The following is a 13898-nucleotide window of genomic DNA, read 5'->3' on the forward strand; positions in this document are numbered from 1 at the left end:
TTGTGCTTCAATGTTAAATCTTCCAAATGAATAGTCGGGATGTGAACTATCCATTTGTGTAATTTTTGTGAATCAAATATCCAAATAAATAAGTATGCATATTGGTGATTCTTGATCCTTCCTACTTGTTACCTATTGTTACATCACACTTTATTCTATTTTTATTTCTAATCTTTAAATAAAAAAAACAACAAAAATATCACTTGTTCTATTTTCTTCATATTATTTATCTCTAACTTTATTTATTGATTAACTTTATTTCCTTGTCTCCTTGTGGAATCGACCGCCCGATCTATACTACGACAACCGCTAAGTGGAAGTCACATTTGGGCGTTAAACATCTCAAAACCTGTGATCAAATGACTTGAGTCAACCAAGTTTCACAAGCTAAGAGAGAGAATACAAAACGTATTCTTAGGATTCTCTAAAAGTAAAGAATTACAGCGTTAAAACAAATGAATTCTTGAGTCCTCTATTTATAGACTCAAGAATGTACATAGATGGGTCATGGGCCTTGCGTAACTTGTGCAACAAGTAAATATAAAATAATAGGTAAATAATACACTTTATATAGATATCTCACAAATATCTGCATATTAAACTAACTTTGAACTTTAACTACATTTAACCGAGCAACTCTGGTCACATGTCTTTTGTCAACTTCTTTCCCTGCTACTCCGTATAAGTTCTGAATGTACCTGATAGCATGTTTTCTTCTCCTGTCTGGTTATGCGTCGACCAATCCTCTATAAATGTCTCATCACATGTCCTTCATGTGTCATATGTTTGTGCCACGTCATCATGCTAAATTCATGAGAAACACTATTGTTTATGTATATCATATTAAAAACTTGTACCCTAATAAAAAAAGCCATTCTTACTAACACATTTTTCACATATATATTTTCTTCTAAAAAAATCATATATTTGGATAAAAGATTGTGTATGTATAATTTTTTTTATACGTATTTTTCCTAAATATGCGATTGACTCTGTGTTTTGTTAAATAACAATTCAGACTCTATTTTTTACAAAATGGGTCAAAATAGTACCTTATACCTAATTTTGGTCAAAAAAATTTCAAATATAATATTTTATTCTTAGCTCCTCGACCACTTTCTCCACTTCTCTGAACCCATCACATCACTAATGATCTGAAAATTGATTTTATAATTGAAAATATTTGACTAAAATTGGGTCTAGGATACTATTTTGATCAATTTTGTAAAACACAATGTCTAAATTGTTATTTAACAAAACACAGGGGCCGATCGCGTATTATAAAAAAACACTGAGCCAAAATGGTATTTCCCCTTTTTACAAAACAATATCTCTTCTATATAATAAGTGTGTAGATAACTGAAATTCTTGGTTTTAACGGTTTTTTTATTTTTTTAATGTTAACTTTAACTAAATATTCTTATATTTAACAGTAGTTTATAAACACTTAAACTTAAATAAAATAAAATAAATAATTACAAAAATTAAAATATGATATTTTTGAGATATTTACAATGATAATTTTTTAAAAATAATAAATAATTAAACAAATTAAATAAGGATATTTTTTAGATATTTGAAATGATAATTATTTTTAAATAATAAATAATTAAAAAAATTAAAATATTTTATTTTTTTAATGTTAACTTTAACGGAACATTCTTATATTTAACAAAATATTCTTATATTTAACGGTAGTTTGTAAACACTTAAACTTGAATAAAATAAAATAAATAATTAAAAAAATTAAAATATGATATTTTTGAGATATTTTATAATGATAATTATTTTAAAATAGTAAATAATTAAACAAATTAAAATATGATATTTTTTAGATATTTTACAATGATAACTATTTAAAAATAATAAAATCATAAATTTTATAACTTAAATAAAATTTAATTAAACTTAAACTCATTTATTAGAATAATATCATATTAAACAGATATTCTACAGTGAATTAGAACAATTTTTTTTAAACTAGCAAGAAACTTAAATTTACAATCTACGTATAATATTTAATATTACATTAAACATATAATATATAATCTCTTGATTTCACTCCCAAATTTAAAAATTATAACAAACATAAATTTAAACAAAAATAAATAAATTATATAATTAAAATATAATATTTATTTCAAATTTATATAACATTAATATAAATAATTAATAAATTTTATAAATAAAACTAAACAAACATGTATATTGCACATTACTTGTATCTAATAAATAATAAAATGCGTATAAACTTAAAAATATATCTTATTTTAATTTTTTAAATAATAAATAAACTGCCTTTCAAAAATTTTAAAGTAAGAGTATAATATTGGGAATATACTATTTTAAAGTAAGAATATAATATTTTGTTTGGATTATCTTTGTTTTTTAAAGGTTCAGATTACCTTTTTTTTTTACTTAAAATTGACCCCTCTAAAAAGAAAATTCATCGCTAAACAATTTATGTAATAAAAAAATTAATTATTAAAATTAAATATGAATATATTTTGAAGTAAAATAATGGTGAATATATTTTGGGTTTAGAGAATGTTTTTTTTTACGTAGTATGAATCAACAGCGCAAAACATAATTATGTCAGTGGCAGCAGTAGTTAACCAATTATAGTAATTTTGACAAAGGGTAAAATCGTCCTCAAAAATATAAAACTTCCATACAAGTTGAAGCTTCTGTTCTGTGCTTTCTGTTTCTGACAAATAATACAAGTCAGAATCAAAAACTCTCTCTCAGCTTTCGTCCCTCTCTTTTAGGTTCGTACTCGTAAATATTATTAATCATTACTAATGAAAAACAAAGGAACAATATAGAAACAACACAAATTCTCATCTTTTTTTTTTAATTTTTAATTTTTTTTAGATTAGTCAAGATTGTTCCAAAAAATTGGATCTTTGATCCTCTTTTCACTGCACCCATTAAAATACAATAAAGGAAACAACTTTACAAACCACGCTTTTGATTGCCCACTTGATCTATTAATGAAAAACTTTTCTTAATTTTCAGGTTTCATTTATTCATATCAGAGCTCGAAACATTCAATTCAGGTACATAAAAATCTCTCTTCATTGTTCTTTTTCATGTGTATGTATATATGTTTACACGATATTCAGTTTTTTCAATTTGGAACTTAATTCTGTATTTTGATTTGTTATTAGTTTTATTCTTTCTTTTGGGTGTTTTACTTTTACCTACTTCTTCATGATTTCCTTGGCTTGATTTGCTAATTATTTGTTGCACACTGCACTTTCTATCTAGTTCCCTTTCCTATTTTGTGATTGAATTATCATGTAATTCTCAAGGAAAAATTTGCTGTTGATTAAAAGAATGAAATCAGATTTTTCTTCCTTTATGGTAGAAATCAATCTTCACTTTTTATGTTTTTACTTGTAATGGCATTTTGCATATGATCACTGATTCAGGTCTTAACCCAAATATGATCCTCCTCTTAATCCAAGTGCTTCTGTTGTCACTAGTTAATACTTTATTGCTGCTCATGTTTTAGAATCTCTTGGATAATTTTTCCTTTGATGTTTCTTATCTTTAACATGTTTCGTTTACTTGGATCAGAATGGATCACCAAGGGCATAACCAGCCTCAATCAATGATGATGGGTGGTGGTGGTGGAGCTCAAATGGCTTATGGTTACCAGTCCAATCAGATGGGTGGCAACCCAACTCATGGCTCAGTTGGAGGCATTCAGTCCTCCAGTCAGCCTGGTGGAGCTCAGCTTGCGCAGCACCAACTCGCATATCAGCACATCCACCAGCAGCAGCAACAGCAGCTTCAGCAACAGCTCCAAAACTTTTGGGCAAATCAATATCAAGAAATCGAGAAGGTAACCGATTTCAAGAACCACAGCCTTCCCTTAGCTAGGATCAAGAAGATCATGAAGGCTGATGAGGATGTGAGGATGATATCAGCAGAGGCACCTGTTATATTTGCCAGGGCATGTGAGATGTTTATCTTAGAATTGACCTTGAGATCATGGAATCACACTGAGGAGAACAAAAGGAGAACCCTTCAGAAGAATGACATTGCTGCAGCAATCACTAGAACTGATATCTTTGACTTTTTGGTTGATATTGTGCCGAGAGAGGATCTGAAAGATGAAGTGGTTGCATCAATTCCAAGAGGCAATGTGCCTGTTGGAGGGCCTGCTGATGCACTTTCTTATTGCTACATGCCACCCCAACATGCACCCTCTCAGGTTGGGGCCCCAGGGATGATCATTGGCAAGCCTGTTATGGATCCATCTATGTACGCCCAGCAGCCTCACCACCCCTACATGGCTCAGCAAATGTGGCAGCAGCAGCAGCAACAGCAGCAGCCTGACCAACAGCAATCGTCGTCAGATCATTAGTGGCGGCTAAGCATGGAAGTTGATAAGTGTAAGTTTGTTCTACTTTTGTTGGCCATTGGCTTGGGATTGAAAGCTGGAAAGGAAATGGCTATTTTATCACGTCATTGCCGAGGATTATGTAACTTTTTGTACTTATAGAGCTAGCATTCTTACTCAAACTCTCCTTTTACCCTTTATCTATAAATATCCAGATTTTTCTTTACAGCTAAGTAATAAAAGACTTGATTCGATTTATGATTGTGCTTCTAAAAGAAAAGTGCCATTTCGGTTTTATGAACGGTTCCAGGAAAACATGTAAGAAATCAACTTTTAAGAGTTGCCTAGAGCCAGCTTATTGTAAAGATAGTGTAATTATAGATACAAGTTGTCATCTATTGTTATGTATGGTTTGATGTATTTTCAATTTCTTATAACTTGTTCCTTAAACTTTGTTGCAGGAAACCTCAAACAGCATGAAAAGGCAGAGAACCTTAGATAATCAACAAGTGCGGTTAAGATTTGAGTGAAGTAGACAGGCGAACTCCATGTATAGATAATAACCCTGAAAGAAGTAGCAGATCAGATCTTGACTGAGCTAGCAGCCATTTTCCCTTTTGAAAGTTTTTACTTTTCTCATTTCATGTCTGTGATGTGATGTGACTTTGAACAATTTAAGAATATCTACTAATTAAGTTTGGGCTTCCTTCTTTCTTTCTTTCTTTCTCGTGCCTTATCAATGAGAGTAGCTCTTATGACCCTTAGAGAGCTGGAATAACTGTTTTCACAGATATGGCTTTCTGGGATTGAAGAGCCAATTTTGTAGTCAACTAGAAATAAGCCAATATTTTGGCCTCGTGATTAATATATTCATGGTGAAAAAAACTGAAAATGGCTTCAGGAAAGAAAAACTACTTGCAGGTCTCAAGGGAAACATAAAGGAAAAAGTGTCGTTGTCTCTCAGACAATATTTGGTAAAATTAACATATTTTACTTGACAAAATGACATATCAAACATCAAAATAGTTTTCTTAACACACTCGACACCCAATACTCTGTTGAACTTACTTGACATCCCATTTGAAAAGGTACTTTGAAAAGAAAAAAGTCTATTTTCTACTAGCTCATTGAGTTGTAAGATATCAAATGTCTAAGTTATTTGTTATTTATGGACCATTTTAGTCAAGTCCCGACAATACACAACAACTAGTTGCAGTATTAAGAGGCAATGTCATATACAAGGCATATTTTTATTTCATCTGCCAACTTTCTTTCATAACAATTCCTTCAAGAATCCCATCAGTGCCAAATTTACCAGAAAATTGCTGAGGATCAACTGGACCAGGGAGCTTAAAAGAGATGGAGAACCGCCCCGGCGGGCATAAATTCTGTGTTTGCATTTCAAACATTTGGGAGTACCTGTAAACTGTCTTCTCACCAGTTGTAGTAGCCCCTCGTATTAATACCTGGCCCTCACTTGAAACTTCACAACTAAAATCTCCTGCAGCCACAAAAAGAAATATCAACAGCCTACTCAGTTGGTTAAGAAGCAAGGGTATAGCTTAACATTAAGCTTGAATATAAACTCCAATTCATACCAATAAAATGAAAATTATCGACTATAGGGGATAAGCATCAAGTTTCTATCAGCAAACTAAAAGCAAAGTGGTTCATATGAAAACGAGGGAACACTAATTATTAAATGGGAGAAGTGTTTCCATAGTTCCTCGCGGCTTGCAAGGAAAATTAAGAAGACATGAAGTAAACTAATGTTAACCAACACCAAAGTCAATAAATGTGCACTTAATGCACTTTTGTGTATATGAATTACAGCCATGTAAACACGAGTAATTCAGCCAATAGTGAAAAGATCTAACGATCCCTTTCAAATTATGAAGCTATCATGTAATAATCCAAAATGCAACTCACTTTCATCTCTTTTTACCCCTGGAAGGGACATGCGAAAGATGTAAGAGTCCTCGCATTCCCCAATGTCCATGAGTCCTACAGTTGGCCCCACAGGCCCCACTGCTGCACTCCCAGTCAATGCAAATCCGTTCTTAGTAGCAGCTACTATTTTAGACAATTCCGATTCAGTTGGAAGAGAAGGAAGAAATACCATGGCCGAACCAGCCCTGTCATGTTGAAGAGGATCATTTATCTTAAGGAGCTCGTCCATGCACCTAGTTTTCCTAGTTTTTTGTGAGGATTTGGAAGGAGAAAAGCCTCCATTAAACTCGTCCACTTGAACTGCTGCACTATGTGAAATGACACCATCAGTAGTATGCAACCCTGCAGCATCTTCATCCAAAAGAAAATCCTTCAGTCCAGTTAACCTCCTGAATCTTTCAATATCCTCTCTGTCAATGTAATATATTTCTGGGTTGTTAACAAATACTATGTTTTCTACAATCTTGTTTTGGTTTTGGCTCAGAGAACGGGGATGAAGTAAGGGAGGAAAGAGATCGGGAAACTGAGGGTAGTTGGCTGTTGGGTCATCTCCATTTCTAGGGAGATTACCATCAAAGAATTGGAGCAACAAAGGTAATTTTACAACAGCAGATTGGTGAGCCTTCCTAAGAACATGACGGTAAATATGCTCTACCTCTACTGTTTCTATGTGTGACCCAGCTAGCTGATCAGAAGTATAAGGTGGAAGCCCCTCAGCAATTCTCTGCAAAACTGACTTTTGGGGGGTCTCCCCTTTAAGATCAGGTCCAAAGTAGGTACCAATCACAAAGAACAAAAGAAACCGCTGATCATTGTCTGCGACCTTAGTTTGAGCATTGGTAGAACCTAACTTTGTCACGATGTTAGCATTTACAGCTTGAGATGAACCGGCCATTGCTGTTGAGCAAAATATACAGATTTGGATGTTAATAAAACAGCAGTAAGGTTATAATACATACACATAGCATATAAATGGTAAGTTACTATTAATTTATTGTTTATTTTCCACTATTCTTGGCTGAGATAAAATTATCCAAAAGTATGGCATGGACATATGAAATAGATTCCACCGATTAATGGCTTTCATACCTTTCTGTACATAAATGTGCCAGTTAGGTCATATATTTACTTTTCACATTTGCTATAATCATCAAGGCATTTCTGAACCAGCATGCGCAAATAGGATTGTGAGTTCCAGCAAGGGTGGATTCATCAACACTTCTAGGTTGAGGGTTCAATATAATTTTCCTCATAGGGAACGTTAAGTGATCCAAATTTGGATTGGCACAGAACTTTGGCACTTAGCCATGCCTGCAAAAAGGAACATAAACTTCTAATAGACAGCAATAGTAAAACAGAACAATAAACATTATTAAAGTTCAAGGGCAGTACAGTTGAACTACCTTGAAGGTTGAACCTTTATACCTTAGTTTGTTCACGTACAGCAGCCCTCTTAATCACTCTTTTAAATCCTCACTCCATTATCTTTTGGGAATCTGGTTGAACTACTAGAGGTTGATCAAATCAGGTTAATCCTATGAACCACATTTTTTCCTTCTATGATTATTATTTGTATGGTGTTTCATAATTGCCATTGTACTTCAACCTACATTCTTCTACAGGCAATGAATAGAAGGAGATCTTCCAGGACATCATAACTATATATGGTTCTCCGTAATGGCTGATAGTGCTTTTGCAGTTTGTATTTAAGCTGTATGAAGTAATCCACAAACTCCATTATGGCTGTTAATGCTTTTACAAGCTGATTTATTTCTAGGTGGTAACCTGCCCTAACCTAAACTTGGATACTGATTAGTGCCAAACAGTCTATTGGTGACAAGGGGAATCTAGTGATGGCAGGGTATATACTATACAATCTTTATAGACAAAGAAAAAGCGAAAAGTGAACTTCAGAATAATTTGTATTTATGGCATGACAATTTATTTATTTATGCAAAGAATCAATGACTGGAGAGCATATATTCAAGTTTTGAAACAGAACATTCGACAGTACACAAGTATAATGGACAACACTAATAAAAAGCGAATTTTGATTCACGCAAACATTAAATGAAACGTTCATAACTTCAGTTCTAATCAGTGAAGTATGATAAAACAACACATGCTTTCTATCATAAATATTAGATCAAAAAGTGAATCAAACACAAACCCACAAAAAAATTCAGCTTGAATCCTACATGCAATTGAATTAAAGTCAACATCAACATCAACATGCAGTGAACGATCCATTAGATTAAATCACAACTTACCCAAAAAAAAGGTATAGAATATAGCGTATCCCATTGCGGTGATCACAATTCACACAGACCCGTAAAGATTATCCAACAACTTACACAACAACAATGAAGAAATAACAAAAATGTACCTGAAATGAAGCAAAGGGCGAGAAGGGTCTTCGTCGAGGTAAGCTAACGGAGCAAATTCCGGAGATTCGAAATATCTCCGGCGGCCGTCCGGCAATGAAAGTGACGACAGGATGAGAGGAAGAAATCGTGGGACTAGGAGTGTGGTATTGGTTCGCTCGTCTTTTACTCGCGGGAGGCGAGAGTAAGGATTATCTAGTGTGATGAGGCACACATAAAGAAACAAGCGGTTTCTGAAACGACATCGTTTGCACACGTGTTAGCTGTTACTCACGCACCACCGTACGATGACAGTGCTAACATTGATCAATCGTCTAAAGATAGTATTTTTTATAGCCGTTGGATCAAAATTGACTCAGTAGAAGACCAGAAGTAGAAAAAAAAAGTTAATTTTACTATTCGTACTTAATACCTACTATTACCAAAAAAAAAAAAAATCCAAACACTATTAATGATTTCAATTTGATGCTAAATATTCATCTCATACCCAAAATACTCATCTTATTATATCAAGAATCCTAAAACATTTTCTTCCTATCTCTTTTCTCTCTCTCCCTCTCTCTATTTCATTCTCACGAAATTCTCCCTAAAACCTACAGTTTTGTATGATTCTTTTTGTCGAAATTATTGTTAGTCATCTCCATTGTCTCTGTGAAGTCGCCAATATCAAAGGCAATATCCATTTTGAGGGTTTTTGGAGGTGAAAAACCATAAGTAAGAATATTGACTCATTTTATATGATGGGTATTATTTATATACATTTCGAATAGATCTGAGCCTATATTGGTGTATTTTTTTTCGGTTTTTTAGAGATAATTTGCGATCTGCATATTTCTGGGGTTTTTACAACTTTTTTGCTCGATAGGAACTCGATAATGGTTCGATAGGAGTTCGATAGTATGTAAATGAAGGTTCTTTTATGTGCTTGATAAGGGTTCGATAAGGGCTCGATGGAAACTCGATAAAGGCTCAATGGAAACTCGATAAGGTTCGATTAGACCATAGAATATTTGGTCTAGTTGTTTTCTCGATATGTGCTCGATAGGAGCTCGATAGGGTTCAATGAAGGTTTTGGTTAGGTTTTATGTTCGATTTAAGAACTTTTAGCTCGATACAAACTCAATAAGAGCTCGACGAGGGCTCGATGGTAACTCAATTGAGTTCGATTGAAGCTCGATAATATTCTTTTTTTCATGAATTTTTGAAAAATTAACAGTTTTTTTGACAATTTCAATGTTTTTTTTTTCCAACACAGGTTCCATTGTCTATGTTTTTGTATCCTACAATAGTGTTTGGGAATTACAAGGGAATAAGTGGATTTTCAAGGACCCTCAATGCATGGTGATAACGATGGAGGATACTGTAACGTACTTGCAACTTCTTGACATATTGCACAAGGAACTTAAAGTTAATAAACAGATGTATGGGTTGAAATTGGAGGTTCCTTACACATACGATGACCAATCATTTACACTAGTTCATGTTGAAAGTGATCTTGATGTCCGTGGATTCTTAGGAGTAACATCTAAAGAAAGGTTAGCCTTGTGTGCACTCCTGTTAAAAAGATTGTCATTGCAGATCCATATTCCACTCCCAGACCTGAGGGAGCAGCCAGTACTTTAGGATGTCCTATTGGTGACCTGAGGGACAACCAGTATGACTACAATCCCTATGTGAATGACGATCCAGTAGCTGAACATAATGAGGACTCAAAATACGATTCAGAGGCATATTATAGTGCAGAAGTGCCGATTGACATGTCTGATGATTTGCAAGTCGAACAAGTACAAGAACAGCCAGTACGTCCTATTGCACGGGCGAACCCACCAAGTCAAGGACGTTGAACACCTGGCACCAGCTCTAGTCGTCCTGGTGGAACAGAATATAACAATACAGGGAACGTTCTAATATGTTCAACAGAAGATCACAGAAAATGGAGTGCTCCCATGTTTACAAAAGAATATATCATGGCTTCTAGTCGATCTGAAAAACCATCATCCGATGTACCGTTGGGAGAACTACACCTTGGGAAGACTTTTGAGAACAAGATGGAATTGAAAACCAAAACGACTCTCTTCGCAATGAAAAATAATTTTGAGTTTATGGTTAAGAAGTCTGGTACTGATGTGTTGTATATCACCTGCAATGATCCTGATTGTGGTTGGAGAATAAGGGGGAAAAAGTAGCGCGATCAGAGATGTTTGAGATCACTGTTTATAATAGTGTACATACTTGCTCACTAGAATTGTGACAGAAAGACCACCGTCAAGCAGCACCTTGGATCATTGGGCACCTTATCAAGAACAAATATGCTACTAATGGCACTAGCTACCCAGCAAACAACATAAATGAGGATATGAAGAATAATTTTGGGATTGATATGAGTTATATGAAGGCTTGGAGATGGCACTCGGTTATGTCAAGGGGACACCTGAAGAATCATACTCCAAGTTACCTTCTTACATGTACATGATGTAGCAAAAGAATTGAGGTACAATAACTGATTTTGTCACAAATGACGATCTCTCTCTTTACTGTTTCTTCTCACTTGGAGTTTGTAGAAGGGGATTTACATCATGTCGTCCTGTTATATGTGTGGACGGCACTTTATTGAAGTCAAGGTATGGTGCCACATGCTGTGTGCTGTTGTATTGGATGCAAATAACCACTTTTATCCAATTGCGTTCGCGATTCTTGACAGTGAGAATCATAATTCTTGGAAGTATTTCATGATGAAATTGAAGGAAGCCATTGAAGTTGTTGATAATCTGGCTTTTGTATCAAACAGTCATGCTAGCATTATTCATGCTCTTTAGTTGGTCTTCCCTGATTCCTACCACGGTGCATGCTACCATCATATAAGGATGCATGTAATCGCTAAGTTCAAGACTGATCAGTGTCACAAGGAGATGTGGAATGCGGCATATGCATTTCGGAAGTCAAAATTTCACAGGTTCTTCAACAATATAAAGCAAATGGATCCTGCCATAGCTCAATATCTCAAGAGTATTGGCTTCGATAAGTGGACTCGTGCTTACTTTCCTAGGAATCGATACAATGTAATGACAAGCAACTACGCTGAAAGTTTCAACAACAAAATCAGAGATGCAAGAACCTTCCCAGTCACTACTTTTGTGGAATTCATTCGTTTCACAATTAAGTCATGGTTTGATGCACGTCGTGAAGAGGTAGAGAAGTGCACGCCCAAATTAGCAACAATATATTAGAAAGATGTCTCAGACATTGCGGATGATGCAAGGTACTTGAAAGTTCATTCTATTGGACAGTTCAAATTTCATGTGGTAGACCCAGAAGGTGACGGCGAGGTGAATTTAATGACTAAATCATGTTCCTGTGGCATGTTTCAAATAATGGGTTACCCTTGTGTTCATGGTGTGGTTACAATTATCCTGCGCAGTGTCAACATTTACTCACTGTGTTCCCCATATTTCACTACTGAGATGTGGAGAGAGTCTTACAAAGAAACAATTTACCCAACTGGCAACGAGGATGATTGAGAAGTTCCCGAGAACATAGAGAAAATGCAAGTTGGGGTTCTTGTTGAGAAACAACCAGTTGGTCGGCTGAAGAAGAAAAATTTGGGAAGAAGGAAGACAAACCGCACTCCATCGAATGGTGAAATCATTCGCAAAGAGCGCAAGTGTAGTATGTGTGGTGGTCTTAGCCACAACAGAGCTATATGCAAAGCTAGGCTATAAACTTTTGTTGACCTTTGATTTGGTCAACGACACAGAGTCAAATAAACAACAAAGAACAAAAAGGAAATCAAGAAGAGAATCAAATGGAAAGAAAGAGACACAAGCGATTTATAGTGGTTCGGCCCCAACTGGCCAGGCGGTTGTGGAAAAGTTTGGGAGTTGACTCTATGCCCAAGCGTGTCTCCAGGGCGTACATCATCCGGTAGTTCCGGAACAGGTTCGGTACCGCGTCCATCTCCCATCTATTGCCTTTAGGGGTCCGGGACCCGGGAAGAAGGACACGGACCTTGTTGACTTCCTCCTCTGAGTGAAGGGTGACGCCCGATGTCATGGCTTATGATCTGGGAGACAAACCAACCAGTCAGTACCAAAACCTAAGACATTCGGTTAAGGTACGGGGGGTCTCCTACGAATTGCTTAGAGTCCCCTCCAGATCAGGCCCGGGTTCACCAGGGAACCACAAGACCCTGATCGGGAACGAAAAGTAGGCTACTCCTAAATCGGTTCATCACCACTTGTCCGGGAAGCATCCAGACCCAGAAGGGCCTAGAGCGGCCCGGACCAGGCAGTCTCCCTAGCACTAATTCTAAGCACAAACAAGTTCTAGTAGCCTAAGCAGATAAGCAAAATGACAGGAAACCTACGTTTGTATATCTATAAAGGCAAATGGCAGAAGAACTTACTGTGAATTGCTGGTCGTGAAAAATGGTGGTGGTCTGGTGATAAGGACGGCAAAATCTCAGTCTTGAACTGACGAAGGCGGTTCAGCAACTTGTTGACAGGACAGGCTGAAGATGTGTGCTCAGGCAAAGGTGCAGATGCCGGAACTGTTGGGAAAAGGCGACGGCGCAGAGTGAGCAGACGGTGGAAGAGTTCGTCGGTAAGCTCAGACATAAACAAATCCTCCAAGTTCTTAGAATGGCTCGAGAGTGTAAAGGTTTCAAATGAATGCTTGAGGGGTATTTATAAGGACCCAAATCCTGATCTCTGATCCAGCGAATAGGATCGATCCCCCATCGGACGGTTCAGAATCGTGCAGAGGCATTAATGAATCCACTCAAGTGCTGGATCCACTCCATTTCGATCCAACGTCCCAGAGTAGGAGGCTCTTCAAAGTCGCCCCATCCTACGATCCACCTCAGCGCAGAAGCATTAATGAAAAGCCCCCACGCAGATGGGACGCTTTGAAGTCCGAGCTGACGCAATAGCCTAGGCCTAGCGACCCTTGAGGTGGTTGATGACCTTTCAAGGTCAAGTGCCATCGATTCAGTAGTTGCTGGGCGACACATGTGCCCCTCGTCACGAACCGAGACTTCAGTAAACGAACCCGGACCTTGGTTGTAATGCCCCAAATTTCCTAATAAGGTTTAGGACCTTGATTAGGAGGCCGGGAGGACCATAATTGGTTTATTATAGTATTTAATGATTATATGCATGTTTACGTGAATTATATTATTATATGATGGTGAATGCATGCATATGGGCTCATATGTT

General features: G+C 36.1%; 2 protein-coding genes across 3 annotated transcripts; one reads left to right on the forward strand and one right to left on the reverse strand.

Annotated features, from left to right (window-relative positions):
• Positions 1 to 2646: 2646 nt before the first annotated feature.
• On the forward strand, positions 2647 to 5057 carry LOC133790892 (nuclear transcription factor Y subunit C-9-like). Its single transcript, XM_062228727.1, has 4 exons — positions 2647 to 2768; positions 3019 to 3059; positions 3583 to 4403; positions 4813 to 5057. The coding sequence occupies exon 3, from the start codon at positions 3584 to 3586 to the stop codon at positions 4373 to 4375; it is 792 nt and encodes a 263-aa protein (XP_062084711.1). The 5' UTR covers positions 2647 to 2768; positions 3019 to 3059; position 3583; the 3' UTR covers positions 4376 to 4403; positions 4813 to 5057.
• Positions 5058 to 5405: 348 nt separating this feature from the next.
• LOC133790890 (increased DNA methylation 2-like) lies at positions 5406 to 8871 on the reverse strand. 2 transcript variants are annotated; one of them, XM_062228725.1, is made up of 4 exons: positions 8688 to 8871; positions 7391 to 7612; positions 6281 to 7198; positions 5406 to 5852 (listed from the first exon to the last, which is right to left on the reverse strand). In XM_062228725.1, exons 3-4 carry the CDS (start codon positions 7194 to 7196, stop codon positions 5602 to 5604), a joined length of 1167 nt encoding a protein of 388 aa, XP_062084709.1. In that variant the 5' UTR covers positions 7197 to 7198; positions 7391 to 7612; positions 8688 to 8871; the 3' UTR covers positions 5406 to 5601. The 2 variants fall into 2 exon arrangements, with proteins under 2 accessions (XP_062084709.1, XP_062084710.1); XM_062228726.1 differs by lacking the exon at positions 8688 to 8871 and adding an exon at positions 7705 to 8647.
• Between the last annotated feature and the right edge of the window lie 5027 nt (positions 8872 to 13898).

Source organism: Humulus lupulus, chromosome 7 (assembly GCF_963169125.1).
Source record: "Humulus lupulus chromosome 7, drHumLupu1.1, whole genome shotgun sequence".
NCBI lineage: Eukaryota > Viridiplantae > Streptophyta > Magnoliopsida > Rosales > Cannabaceae > Humulus > Humulus lupulus.